The 15,407-nt window shown below is 45.4% G+C and overlaps 1 protein-coding gene across 1 annotated transcript in view; it reads right to left on the reverse strand.

Annotated features, from left to right (window-relative positions):
- Nucleotides 1–14,701, reverse strand: part of LOC121002617 (ETS-related transcription factor Elf-5-like) — a 40,517-nt gene extending 25,816 nt beyond the window's left edge. The window contains exons 1-2 of the mRNA XM_040434059.1: nt 14,282–14,701; nt 3,542–3,718 (exon numbers count right to left, since the gene is read on the reverse strand). Coding sequence (XP_040289993.1) covers nt 3,542–3,718; nt 14,282–14,369 — 265 coding nt within the window. The 5' untranslated portion in view covers nt 14,370–14,701. The remainder of the gene's footprint in view (nt 1–3,541; nt 3,719–14,281) is intronic.
- Between the last annotated feature and the right edge of the window lie 706 nt (nt 14,702–15,407).

A 15,407-nucleotide genomic window follows, 5' to 3' on the forward strand; every position in this document is an offset into this window, starting at 1 on the left:
AGACTTTCGGGAACGCGCGACACTGTGTGTACGCTTGTCTCTGTATGCGCGCTTGTAAACACCCGTACAATCGCGCATACAGAGCGCTCCTTTCAGAACGCTCAGGTGTGAACTGAGCCTTAGTGTTTAGCACCAGTTACTCCATAGCACATTATTTTGGGGGTGGTTTATTCCCCTCTCAGGCAGACATTCTTGCTTTACAAGTTTCCTCTCTATAAACTCACCAGGCCGTGTGTCTAATGAAACCCACACAGAACACACCTGTAAAACAAACTACAAGGCCACTGTGCAGAGGTTTGGCAAACAAGGCATTGTGCCTGATCAGACATGTACAGCCCAGCGGAGAGATAGCGAGAAACCTTCTGCTCCTACCAATAAAACCTCCAGGAGGGAAGCGGGGCCCTTAACTCCTTCAAGGCTGGGCTCAATTAAACCTATTATGTGCTAGTATTTGTCCAGTCAACTTTGTTAGGGCTCATGCGCACGAATGTATTTTCTTTCTGGGTCTTTTCCGGTTTTTTTGCGGATCATATGCAGAACCATTCATTTCAATGGGTTTGCAAAAAAACAAAAAACGGAAGTTACTTCATGTGCATTCCGTTTCCGTATGTCCGGATTTCCGTTTATTCCGGATGTCCTATTATTATCCGAATTATGGACAAGGATAGTACTGTTCTATTAGGGGCCAGCTGTTCCGTTCCACAAAATACGGAATGCAGACGGACGTCATCCGTATTTTTTGCGGATGTTTTTTTTGCGGACTGCAGAATACATACGGTCGTGTGCTTGAGCCTTTAGGCTGAGTTCACACTTCAGTTATTTCGATCCAAAACCAGTAGTGAAGCCTACTCAGAGATAAGGCTACTTTCACACTAGCGTTCGGATGCGTCTGCATTAAAACTTAGAAAATTTTCTAAGTGTGAAAGTTGTCTGAGCGGATCCGTTCAGACTTTACATTGAAAGTCAATGGGGAACGGATCCGCTTGAAGATTGAGCCATATTGTGTCATCTTCAAGCGGATCCGTCCCCATTAACTTCCATTATAAGTCTGGACGGATCCGCTCGCCTCCGCACGGCCAGGCGGACACCCGAACGCTGCAAGCAGCGTTCAGGTGTCCGCTCACTGAGCCTGAGCGCTGGCAGGCGGATGCATTCTCAGTGGATCCGCCTCCACTGAGAATGCATTGGGGCCAGACGGATGCGTTCGGGGCCGCTCGTGAGCCCCTTCAAACGGTGCGCACGAGCGGACACCCGAACGCTAGTGTGAAAGTAGCCTAAGGTATAAGGGACAGATCTGCACCTGTTCTGTGCTTTTGGCTCACAATAACTGATGGAAATAACTGACCAAATGACTGAAGTGTGAACTCGGCGTAATAAATGAAACCTTAAAGGAGTTGTCCAACAGTGCTCAGAGTGGTTTTAAGGGTGCCTGCACACGATGCGGATTACGTGCGTTTTTTCAGTTATTTGTATGACAGACAAATCTCATGTACCCTTTGCTTGCTGTGCGGATTTTGAAATCTGCAGCATGTTAATTGTTGTTGCGTTTTGTTTTGTTTTGTGCGGATTTCACCCTTTTCAATAGAAGGTTGAGATCTGTGACAAAACCGCATAAAATCTGCACCAAAAAAATAAACCAAAACTGTGATAAATTAGGTGTTTTTTTTGTGCGGTTTTGGCGCAGATTTATTGCAAATTTTTTGCACACAAATGTGCACCCTAAGGCCCCTTGCAGACGAGCGTGTCCGGATTAGGTCCGGATGCGTTGCGGATGCGTTTAGTGATAACTGCGATCGCGTTCAGTTGTTCCGTTTTTATCGCGCGGGTGCAATGCGACTTAATGCGTTTTGCACTCGGGCGATAAAAAACTGAATGTATACAAACAACATCTCTTAGCAACCATGTGTAAAAAACGTGTCGCATCCGCACTTGCTTGCGGATGCGATTTTCACGCAGCTCCGTTCACTTCTATGGGGCCAGCGTTGTGTGAAACTCGCAGAATATAGAACATGCTGCGATTTTCACTCAACGCACAAGTGATGCGTGAAAACCAACGCACATGTACACAGCCCCATTGAAATGAATGGGTCCGGATTCCGTGCAGGCGCAATACATTCGCATCACGCATTGCACCCGCACGGAATACTCGCTCGTCTGCAAGGGGCCTAAGGGGTCGTCTCATTTGGATATTTATGGCATATATGTCATTCCTCCCTTCTAAGGGCTCATGTACACGAACGTATTTTCTTTCCTTGTCCGTTCAGTTTTTTTTGCGGACCGTATGTGGAACCATTCATTTCAATGGGTCCGCAAAAAAATCAGAAGTAACTCTGTATGTTCGGATCACAAAAAAATAGAACATGTCCTATTATTGTCCACAAGGATAGTACTGTTCTATTAGGGGCCGGCTGTTCCATTCCGCAAAATACGGAATGCACACGGACATCATCCGTATTTTTTGCGGACCGCAAAATACATACGGTGTTGTGCATGAGCCCTAAGGACACTTGAGCGTTTTACAGCGCGTTCAAACGCGCTGTAAAACGCTCAACAAGGAGAAACCAATGCTTCCCTATGGGAATGGTTCTCACCTGGGCGTTTTACAGCGCGTACGATCGCGCTGTAAAACGCCCGACGCTCAAACAAGTACATGAGCGTTTTTTTGGGCGTTTGTCGCGCGTTCCCGTACATAGACTTTCGGGAACGCGCGACAATGTGTGTTCACTTTGTCTCTGTATGCGCGCTTGTAAACGCCCGTACAATCGCGCATACAGAGCGCTCCTTTCAGAACTGAGCCTGAGGGATTGCCTTGGCTCTTTCCTCCTGGCAGATGTGGGGAGAAAAGACTGGGCATGTTGGATTTCTTAGGCTGAGTTCACACTTCAGTTATTTCGATCAGTTATTGTGAGCCAAAACCAGGAGTGGAGGCTACACAGAGATAAGGTATAAAGGGAAAGGTCTGCACCTGTTCTGTGTTGTTGACACTCACCTAGTTCTGACAATAACTGACCAAATAACTGAAGTGTGAACTCAGCCTTAGGGCTCATGCACACAAACGTATTTTCTTTCCATGTCAGTTCCATTTTTTTGCAGACCGTATGCGTTACTCCATGTGCATTCCGTTTCCGTATGTCCTTATTTCCGTTCCGCAAAAAATTAGAACATGTCCTATTATTGTCCGCATTACGGACAAGGATAGGACTGTTCTATGAAGGGCCAGCTGTTCCGTTCTGCAAAATACGGAATGCACACCGATGTCATTCGTATTTTTTTCGAATCAGTTTTTTGCGGACCGCAAAATACATACGGTCGTGTGAATGAGCCCTTAGATGCCTGATCCTTTGTTCCTGCAAACAATAAGTTGCTGCCAAGTCTTTGGAATTGGCTTATTCCCCTCTCCCCACTGAAAACACATGCATGCTCAGCCGAGGAGGAATAGCTGTTAACCACATCAAGCCTATGCCCACCAGCTACTGTCAGTTTATGGGCAGCTTTAGGTGACGTCATCACACAATAAAATTCTTATCATCAGTGTACTCACCTGTAAACTGAGGGAGCGTTTCACTGACGCCAGTGCTGTCGGTCAGGTTACAAATATCTGAGTCACTAGACGAATAATAATCAGGGGAGGTGAGATAAGCCAAAAAGGGCAAATCTATGTCATTGACATCCAAGCCATACTCTGAACAGTCCCAGGAATTTGGGGTGGTGGAAAGCTCTGCAAGTAAAGTGAAATAAAGAATACCATTATTCAAGAGAGTTATGTAATGTAATCGACAGACCCTTATTTCTGATATATAATGACAGGGAGCGTTCCACAAGATCCGTGCTTAGTAAATGTGGTGCCGATATTTAAAAAGGGATCAGAAGCAGAGCCCGGAAACTATAGGTCGGTAAGTTTAACATCTTTCGTGGGTAAACTGTTTGAGGGACTTTTCTAAGTCTACTTTCACACTGGCGTTTTGGCTTTCCGTTTGTGAGATCCATTCAGGGCTCTCGCAAGCGGTCCAAAACGGATCAGTTTTGCCCTAATGTATTCTGAATGGAAAAGGATCCACTCAGATTGCATCAGTTTGCCTCCGTTCAGTCAGCATTCTGCCCTGGAGGCCGACACCAAAACACTTTGGTGTCCGCTTGACGAAACTGAGCCAAACGGATCCGTCCTGGCACACAATGTAAGTCAATAGGGACGGATCCGTTTTCTCTGACACAATCTGGCACAATAGAAAACGGATCCGTCCCCCATTGACTTTCATTGGTGTTCAAGACGGAGACGTCTTGGCTATTCAAAGATAATACAAATAGATCCGTTCTGAACGGATGCAGACGGTTGTATTATCTGAATGGATCCGTCCCTGAACGCGAGTGTGAAAGTAGCCAGAGATGCTATCTTGGAGTACCTCAATGAAAAGTAAATAACGCCATACCAGCATGGCTTCATGAGGGATCAATGGATGATCTGGACTTCTCCAAAGCATTTGACACTGTACCACATAAAAGGTTAGTATATAAAATGAGAATGCTCGGACAGGGAGAAAACGTCTGTATGTGGGTAAGTAACTGTCTCAATGATAGAAAACAGAGGGTGGTTATTAACGGTACACACTCAGATTGGGTCACTGTCACTAGTGGAGTACCTCAGGGGTCAGTATTGGGCCCTATTCTCTTCAATATACTGTATTTATTAATGATCTTGTAGAAGACTTGCATAGTGAAATATCAGGTTTTATAGACAACACTAAACTGTGTAAAGTAATTGACACGGAAGGGGATGATGAGGTTTATCACTTACATGTAAGGTTATGCACATGGGAAGGAATAATGCAAGTCACCCGTACATACTAAGGGCTGTTTCACACGAGCGAGTCCATTGCGGGAATCACGCTCAGTGTGTGAGTGTGATCCTCCACTCTGGACTTGCAGGAGCGCACGGCATTATGATTTATAATGCTGTGTGTCTCTACATGGCCTTTTTTCCACAGAATCATTGTGACATAAAGCTGTCAGTATGATTCTGTAGAAATAAGGTCAAGCAGAGGCACATACACACTCACCTAAAGAATTATTAGGAACACCTGTTCTATTTCTCATTAATGCAATTATCTAGTCAACCAATCACATGGCAGTTGCTTCAATGCATTTAGGGGTGTGGTCCTGGTCAAGACAATCTCCTGAACTCCAAACTGAATGTCAGAATGGGAAAGAAAGGTGATTTAAGCAATTTTGAGCGTGGCATGGTTGTTGGTGCCAGACGGGCCGGTCTGAGTATTTCACAATCTGCTCAGTTACTGGGATTTTCACGCACAACCATTTCTAGGGTTTACAAAGAATGGTGTGAAAAGGGAAAAACATCCAGTATGCGGCAGTCCTGTGGGCAAAAATGCCTTGTGGATGCTAGAGGTCAGAGGAGAATGGACCGACTGATTCAAGCTGATAGAAGAGCAACGTTGACTGAAATAACCACTCGTTACAACCGAGGTATGCAGCAAAGCATTTGTGAAGCCACAACACGCACAACCTTGAGGCGGATGGGCTACAACAGCAGAAGACCCCACCGGGTACCACTCATCTCCACTACAAATAGGAAAAAGAGGCTACAATTTGCACGAGCTCAGCAAAACTGGACTGTTGAAGACTGGAAAAATGTTGCCTGGTCTGATGAGTCTCGATTTCTGTTGAGACATTCAAATGGTAGAGTCCGAATTTGGCGTAAACAGAATGAGAACATGTATCCATCCTCTGATGGCTACTTCCAGCAGGATAATGCACCATGTCACAAAGCTCGAATCATTTCAAATTGGCTTCTTGAACGTGACAATGAGTTCACTGTACTAAAATGGCCCCCCCAGTCACCAGTTCTCAACCCAATAGAGCATCTTTGGGATGTGGTGGAACGGGAGCTTCATGCCCTGGATGTGCATCCCTCAAATCTCCATCAACTGCAAGATGCTATCCTATCAATATGGGCCAACATTTCTAAAGAATGCTAACAGCACCTTGTGGAATCAATGCCACGTAGAATTAAGGCAGTTCTGAAGGCAAAAGGGGGTCCAACACCGTATTAGTATGGTGTTCCTAATAATTCTGTAGGTGAGTGTATATAAATCATGATAATGCCGTGCGCTCCTGCAAGTCCAGAGAAGAGGATCACACTCACACAGCGTGATTCTTGCAATGGACTCGTAAAACAGCCCTAAGTTGTAAAACACTGGGTTAGGGCTCATGCACACGACCGTTTGCTGGCCAGACCCATGCTGCAGACCGCAAAATTGCTGTCCGCAATGCACGGGCACCGACTGTGGGGCAGCCGCATGCGGATCGAGGACCCATTCACTTGAATGGGGTCCGCAATCCGCATCCTACAGTCCACACCGCAAAAAGTGGTGCATACACTACTTTTTTGCAGTGTTGAGGCACGGACAGAAAACCCACGGAAGCACTGCGTAGTGCTTCCGTGGGCTTCCGATCCGTGCCTCCGTTCCGCACCACATCTCCCGGATTGCTGACCCATTCAAGTGAATGGGTCTACAATCCGTGACCGGACCTGCAGTATGTGGACCGCAATACGGCCACAGGGACAAATAGGGAAAATTAGCTTCTACCTCACTGGGTTTTTTGTTGCATACAGGTTACAAAAAACATAGACATACAAATAAATGATCTATGAATGTGCTATGTAAAAAGACCCTGAAGAGTAAGGCTACTTTCACACTAGCGTTCGGGGCTCCGCTTGTGAGCTCCGTTTGAAGGCTCTCACAAGCGGCCCCGAACGGATCCGTCCAGCCCTAATGCATTCTGAGTGGAGGCGGATCCGCTCAGAATGCATCAGTTTGGCACCATTTGTCCTCCGCTCCGCTCAGCAGGCGGACACCTGAACGCAGCTTGCAGCGGGGTGTCCGCCTGGCCGTGCGGAGGCAAACTGATCCGTCCAGACTTACAATGTAAGTCAATGGGGACGGATCCGTTTGAAGTTGACACAGTATGGCTCAATTTTCAAACGGATCCGTCCCCCATTGACTTTCAATGTAAAGTCAAAACGGATCCGTTTGGATTATCATGAACAAAAAAAAAAACTGATTTAAGCGTTTGCATAATCCGTGGATCGGTCCGTGCAGATACCAGACGGATCCGCACCTAACGCAGGTGTGAAAGTAGCCTAAGTATAAACCCACTCAGTGTACAAAAATACACCTAATGCCGAAAATGAACTGAGATTAAATGGGTATATCATCAAAAAATAAATCCTTTATTGAATATGAATTACATATATAAAATGAGAACATGATACAACAGATAAAAAATGACTACACCTGAGGAGGTATGTCAGCACTGGTCAATCAAAGAGAAAAAGGGAGTGGGGTACAAAAAAGTAAAACAGCTGACTTGGCCTCTTTCACACGACCATATGGCTATTTCAGTGTTTTGCGGTCCATTTTTCACGGATCCGTTGTTCCGTTTTTTGTTTCCGTTGTGTTTCTGTTTTTCCGTATGGCATATACAGTATACAGTAATGACATAGAACAAATTGGGCTGGGCATAACATTTTCAATAGATGGTTCCACAAAAAACAGAACGGATACGGAAGACATACGGATGCATTTCTGTATGCATTCCGTTTTTTTTTGCGGACCCATTGACTTTAATGGATCCACGGAACGTGATCTGTGGCCAAATATAGGACATGTTCTATCTTTGCACGGAACGGAGATACGGAAATACGGAAACGGAATGCATACGGAGTACATTCCGTTTTTTTGGCGGACCCATTGAAATGAATGGTTCCGTATACGCAAAACGAAAAAAAAAAAAACGGTAGTGTGAAAGAGGCCTTAATGCTGTGTGTATGTATAAAGACATATAACATCCAAAAGGATGTAAGGTGCATGTAAAGAATGTAATGAAAATAGATCACCACATCCATAAATGGTCACAGGCAACATAGCAAAGTGCAAGTGCATGAGAACAACTGAAACTCCATATCCATAGTTATATGGCCGTGGCACAGTAACAACATCCACTAAAAATGACCTAAGTAGATATAATCAAAGACCAGGGCCTATAGCCACATCCCTAAAAACTCACAGAGACATAATATAAATGCATACCCATTGTGTTGGGGATATCCACCTCAGGAGAGCCACGGCCTCATGCACACGGCCGTTGTTGTGGTCCGCATCCAAGCCGCATCTTTTGCGGCTCGGGTGCTGACCCATTCACTTTAATGGGGCTGCAAAAGATGCGGACAGCACTCCGTGCGCTGTCCGCATCCGTTGCTCCGTTCCGTGGCGCTGCAAAAAAAAAAAAAATAGCATGTCCTATTCTTGTCCGTTTGGCGGACAAGAATAGGCATTTCTACAATGGACCGTCTGTTCCGTTCTGCAAACTGCGGAAGGCACACGGGCGGCTTCCGTTTTTTGCGGACCGCAAAAAAACGGAACGGTCGTGTGCATGAGGCCTAACAGGCTGAACTGGATGCACAGATGTCTTTTTTTCAGCCTTACAAACTATGTTACTATGTATATTACAGGTCTGTACCGCACAAAATCCACCAGAAAATCCGCAGGTGTGGATTATTACTGTGGTGTGGATTTGGATGTGGATTTTTACATGCATGTTAAGATGCAGGAAAGGATAACTTGGGGGAAGTCTTTATGCTGCACACGTGAAGGCACCCTACTACGGCCACGTGTATGAGGCCTATGGCTGTGACGACACACAGCTTGTTTGCACCATGATAACCTCAATAGTAACGGTCATGTGAAAATTGCATGCGTAACAAATCTAAATATGCCAGTGGTCACCTGAAGATAGTCTTTTTGCCTCCGTCAGGTGAATGAATTAACCCCACCAGAGCGTTTAGCTTGGGGGGAAGCATGGGGGCGATGACACCTTAGGGAGTGTTAAAGTTGGGGGTAATTTAGGGGCCTTGTTTCCCTTCCCTGTCTCTCTTTTCCTGCCCTTTTTTTCTATTTCAGGTAAAATCACCTCAGAAAGTTTCTTACCTGCGTTCTAGATGATTCCGGCTTCTGCGAGTCAAGAGTGCAGCTGATTGGTCGCTGCCTGTTGCTGGGGGAGATTTCCAGCTCTCTGATTTGTTGTTGGTCTAGCGGCGGGAATCTGTTCCCCTTTATATTTCCAGGTTCGGCGGAGCTGGCTCAGAAGTGCCTGAAGAGCTGACCAGCGTCCCACCCCCCCTTCCCCTATTTTTTCACTGTGTCACATGTCGCTGGGCTTTATTAGAGGGGTAGTGTCGCTCAGCTCATGCTGAGTGGATCTTGGTCTTTATATGGTTAATTTATTATTGGTCTTTTGGTATCGGTTATGGTGGTATTTTTAAATTAATTAATTTATTTAATTTATTGTTGTAAAATAATTTTAAGTGACCCTTAATAAAGCACAGCGGCCATTTCCTCCACTATGTTGTTGGTGTCAATTATTTATTTAGTGGCCAAGTTAGTATTAGAGTGTGTCATTTGCCCCCATGGGCCTATGGATGCGTTTGCGGAGAGCTTTCCCTGCACATACACTGCAAACATAGTTTGGAAATAACCTAAGCCAGTGATGGCTAACCTCCGGCACTTCACCATGCCCCATTCATTTCTGTGGAGTTCTGAGAACAGGCAAGGAAGTGTACATCTTGGGAGTTGTAGTTTTGCCACAGCTGGAGTGCCGGAGGTTAGCCATCACAGCCCTAAACTGTTTACTGTAGCAAACTCTCAGCTGTGAGAAGTATTAGGTCTGCATGGATGTAAACAAGAATGCTTCTCTTCACTGCCAGCAAGCAGGGATATTGAATATGGCAATTGAGACAATACCTAGAGTTGCACATATTTTAGTTCATTCACAGCAAGCACTCGTTGATTATACAAGTAGCTTTAGCTAAAGGGGTTATCCCATGATAAATAAAATAAAAATCTGACATTATCTAGTACATGATAATCTATAGCCCTGTACCTCACATGGATCCAGAGATATATCCGTTCATTGCTCCAATTGCTCTGCTAGATTTATTTCAAGTTGGCAGCTCATGGGGCGTGTCCTTTCTACTGCAGTTGAAGAATGAAACTGGGCACGTGCTTTCATCTCAGTCAGCAGGACAGAGAAATTAGAAAAAGAGCAAACAGCAGGTGGCGCCGTACAGATAGATTTTTATTGAATAACTCGGTGACTATAATACATTTTTAATTACATGCAATTATAAAAGTACTCAGATCCAGGTGCTGGTGTGAAAAATGTAGAATAGTTTTTTTGTGGGACAACCCCTTTAAATTAAACTGCAAAGTCCTTGCTTTTGTGATTTCAACTTTCAATAAAGTTATCTGTGCGGTTTACTTGCTTGTAGCATGCTGGGGAGGCCCATACTCGCCTGAGCGTGCTGTAGCTCTAAATATAGATGTTTAGACATACAACAGTGCCCGTATGACACTGCCTCCCGATCAGTCTTACTGGAACCTCTCACAAGCTGGACATTCCTGCTCTACCTGTTTCCTCTTGTACCAAGCACAGTCATGTGCTTAGTGCTTGCAGGTGTATGTTCGGTCTATGCCCCCAACACATACGCTGAACACGTCCATGGACCCCTACGATGCCCGACAGCAGGTCCACATGCAGCACACTTTGTCCACTTCAAGTCCGCAGGGAATCTACTGCAAAATCTGCCCGGGATTAAATGCAGATTTCACAGATTTGCCTTACTTTTCACCCTTTGCATTGGGAAGGGCAGAAATCCGCTGTGACAATCGGAGACAGCTAGAGATTGGGCATGTTGTGGGATAGAAAATGTGCAACATGAAGTCTGGGGTTTTCATCTATTTGGGGACATGGTTTTGAAAACTCTTGAGTTGTACTGTAAATGGCCAGGTGCTGGATTCACACCAAAATTCTCAATAAATCCGCCATGTCTGAACGGGGCCATAGTATCCTTTTGGCAACTGCTGGGCTGGGTTTATAGGTCAGTATACCTTGCAATGGCGCCCTATGGGCCCCAACTGTAGGCTCTCTAGAAGGCAGTTTCATTTATCAGAGGGAGGTATACATAATGTGAACAGCGCCTTTCCCCTCTGCTGTTATTTGTGCCTCTTTTCTTAAAATCAGCTCAATTTCTTAAAGGGGTTGTCCAAGATCGGACAATAAAAATAATTCCCTTATCTAAAGGGAAAGGAAATGGCACAGCAACATAAGACCGATTACTTACCTGGTAAATCCCCAGCGTCGGAGTGCCAAGTAAACAAAGCTTGGCGGGGAGGACCAGAGTGTTTCCTGTAGATCTAAACTCATGTATGTAAAGCCTCTCAGGTAAGCAGCTGTGACATCACAAGGGGGTTTCAGTCAGGTAAGCTGCTGTGACATCACAAGTGGGCTTCAGTCAGGTAAGCTGCTGTGACATCACAAGTGGGTTTCTGTCAGGTAAGCTGCTGTGACATCATAAGTGCGTTTCTGTCAAGTAAGCTGCTGTGACATCACAAGGGGGTTTCAGTCAGGTAAGCTGCTGTGACATCACAAGTGGGTTTCAGTCAGGTAAGCTGCTGTGACATCACAAGTGGGTTTCAGTCAGGTAAGCTGCTGTGACATCACAAGTGGGCTTCAGTCAGGTAAGCTGCTGTGACATCACAAGTGCGTTTCTGTCAGGTAAGCTGCTGTGACATCACAAGTGGGCTTCAGTCAGGTAAGCTGCTGTGACATCACAAGGGGGTTTCAGTCAGGTAAGCTGCTGTGACATCACAAGTGGGTTTCAGTCAGGTAAGCTGCTGTGACATCACAAGGGGGTTTCAGTCAGGTAAGCTGCTGTGACATCACAAGGGGGTTTCAGTCAGGTAAGCTGCTGTGACATCACAAGTGGGTTTCAGTCAGGTAAGCTGCTGTGACATCACAAGGGGGTTTCAGTCAGGTAAGCTGCTGTGACATCACAAGTGCGTTTCTGTCAAGTAAGCTGCTGTGACATCACAAGTGGGTTTCCGTCAGGTAAGCTGCTGTGACATCACAAGTGGGTTTCAGTCAGGTAAGCTGCTGTGACATCGCAAGTGGGTTTCAGTTAAGCTGCTGTGACATCACAAGTGGGTTCCAGTCAGGTAAGCAGCTGTGACATCACAAGTGGGTTTCAGTCAGGTAAGCTACAGTGACATCACAAGTAGGTTTCAGTCAGGTAATCTACTGTGACATCACAAGGGGGTTTCAGTCAGGTAAGCTGCTGTGACATCACAAGTAGGTTTCAGTCAGGGGAGCTACTGTGACATCACAAGTAGGTTTCAGTCAGGTAAGCTGCTGAATGTATTGGCTCCATTGACGGAACTGCCTGCCAGAATCCTCTGCCGTAAGTGTGAAAGTACCCAAAGTGAGAAGACAGCAGGGAAGTTGGCATGTCAAAGCAGCTGGAATGTCATCGGAAAGACTGCATGTTCTTTGTTACTCCAAGACTCAATGGGGGAGATTTATCAAAACTGGTGTAAAGGAAAACTGGCTGTTGCCCATAGCAACCAATCAGATTCCACCTTTCATTTTTCAGAGCTCATTTGGAAAATGAAAGGTGGAGTCTGATTGGTTCCTATCGGCAACTAAACCAATTTTCCTTTACACCAGTTTTGATTAATCTCCAGCCATGTATAATCCAGCCTTATGCCTGTCGGTGAACATTTCTGTATACATCTAAAACCTGTTGTCATCATGGCTAAGCAACACGGAGCTCTAATACACCGTGACAACTCCTCCACCTGCTGATCTGCAATCCCAGAGCATTGCTGAGCTTGGAGAAAATGGCCATGGTGCTCTACCCGGTACTGCCGTCTCTTCATTCCTGGGGGTCCGACCACTAGGAGATTCACCCACCACCCACTGATGGCATATCCTCCACTTTTATATACTGATGACATCATCAGAATTGCCGGGTGTTTGAAGAGAAAGCATCTCTTGTACGAGTGCTACCTTCTCTTCACTGTTTACCTGCTCGCCGTCACAACCACAGCAGTGTGCAGGTGTAATTACAAGTCCGCCGTCCCCATTCACTTCAATGGGACAGCTCCTTCCTGCTCAAGAGTGCCCCCCCCCCATAGGATAGGTTATCAATATAAAAAAAAGCGGAGAACCCCTTTAATGCTTAAGAGTATGCTGTTATTGAGGTACGACTAAAGACACATGCGGTTATTACAAATGGAACACATTTATTTAGCATGTTTTACTTGTAAAATCGACGGTGTTTTTCAGATGTGGTTTTGATGCAATGTCAAACACACTGTGTGAACGCACACCTAACGGACACACCGCAGATTTGCCACTGCAGATCTTCATGCAGCAAATCCTCAGCGTTCTACAGTACCTGCAAAGTGGACACGATTTTAGTGTAAAAGTCTGCAATGTAAATCGACCTGCCATGTGGATGTCAAACCTGCAGCGTGTCAGTTTATACTGCCAAATTCCACCGTAGATTTCAGGTTACTTTCCACAGCCAATTCATCTGGTTTTTTTCCGCTATATTTCTCGAGACCTTTTTAGACATATTTCTCTCTTCTCACACAATCTCATGGCTGCCATACTTGTATACCACAATGGTGCACGTCTTTAATACATTCGCCGAATTTTGTGACTCTGAATTTCTCTCACTTGGAAACTATCAAACTATCGAAGTAGGCATAAAAAGTGACCAAAAAAATCTAATCTGAATAAACCACCACACAAATATAACTTGATAATTCCCACTAATAGGGCAGATTTCGATTGCTTGGCACTAGCCGTTGTCACTCCTGTGGATACTGTATAATACAGCAGAGGGATGGTATAGTTGGTTGGACCATTAAAGGGGTACTCCAAGACTAGAAAAAGATGGCTGCTTTCTTCCAAAAACAGCCTCACTCTTCTCCCCATGTTGTGTGTGGTCTTACAACTCAGCTCCATTCACTTCAGTGGAGCTAAGCTGCATTACCAGACACAACCTATGGACAGGTGTGGCGCTGTTTTTGGAAGAAAGCAGCCGTTCACCCCTTTAATGATAATCTAAGGCAAGCTCTACATAGGGATGGTTTTCCTCAGACCAAGGCTGGAGTACATACATTATGAAGTAAAAAAGTTATACCTTCCAACCATCCCGGATCCGGCGGGACAGTCCTGGGACGGCTGAGGTATGTTCTTTCCCGAGGATGCGGGGAACCGTCAGCTCCCTGCTTCACTATTCATGAAATTTTCAGGTCCTCCCCCCTCCAGGACCATTGACGATTTGGCAGAATTATGATGGAGTCTGAGGCCACCATAGAATAAGACAATTGTAACTCAAAGAGCCGAAATGCCATCTTACCTGTCAGCGCCGTCTGGCTGGTACCATTGGCGAGATCAGCGGTGAAGCTGGAGAGGAGGGTGAAGGGTAGCGCTGAGGAGTGGTACATCCTGGCAGGCAGAGTCCGGATCGGTCACAGGCGGATGGGGCAGGACATTGATCTTAGGTGCTGAGAGGCCACATCGCTCTGTCTTCATGTGATGGGAAACTGGGCCAGAGGCTGACAGGAGAGGAGGAGGCTTTACTGGAGACCAGTATAATTACACCCAGTAGGGCAGAGAGTCTGGTTATGCCACTGGCTCTTTGTTTTTACCTGATCTCTATTCAGATTTCACAATGCAACTGTTCCAAGAAGCATCAGGGAGTGAATAGGAACCTAATCAGGGTTTCTCCTCCTCATTGTTTTTCGGGTAGTGCTGCTTTCTCAGAGTTTCAGTTTAAAACTTCAGCATGGCAGTCAGCCAGCTCTTACCTTGTCATTAGCTTCAGGGCACTCCCTGTAAGTTTATCTAAGCAAACAAAGAGTTATTGTACGGTGACGGACGGGCTGCATTCTTCAGAATGAAAGGCCAGAGACAAACGACCATGACGAAAACAGGCCTAATGAGAAGATGGGCTAGCATGGTCAATGGCATAATTATCGATCACATATGAAACGGTCATTTACCTGTGTGGTTCATTCTTGGGTCAATATTAGACAGATTACTGCAATGGCACCACCTAGTGGACACTGTGTTAGTTACAGCCCCTATGGTAACTTTCTGTATATATGGTAAAAGATCCCGCTGGCTTTGAATCACAATGCAATTAGTGTTGATCACGAATATTCGAATCACGAATATTAATCGCGAATATTGACACTGAGAATTCACAAATATTTAGAATATAGTGATATATATTCGTAATTTCGAATATTCTAGATTTTTTTTTCATCAGTAACCTCCCTTCTTGCTTGTGGGCCAATGAGAAGGCTGCAATGTCTTTGTCGGAGCTTAGCAACATCCCTAGCAACCAACAGGAAAGTTGCCGACCCCTTACTATATAAGAACCTCCCCAGCAGCCATTTTCTGCAGTTTTTTGCAGTTCTGAGAGAGAGAGCAGTGTCATTGCTGTGCTCTGTGTTTTCCACACTACAGTAGATAGATAG

Source organism: Bufo bufo, chromosome 1 (assembly GCF_905171765.1).
Source record: "Bufo bufo chromosome 1, aBufBuf1.1, whole genome shotgun sequence".
NCBI classification, from domain to species: domain Eukaryota; kingdom Metazoa; phylum Chordata; class Amphibia; order Anura; family Bufonidae; genus Bufo; species Bufo bufo.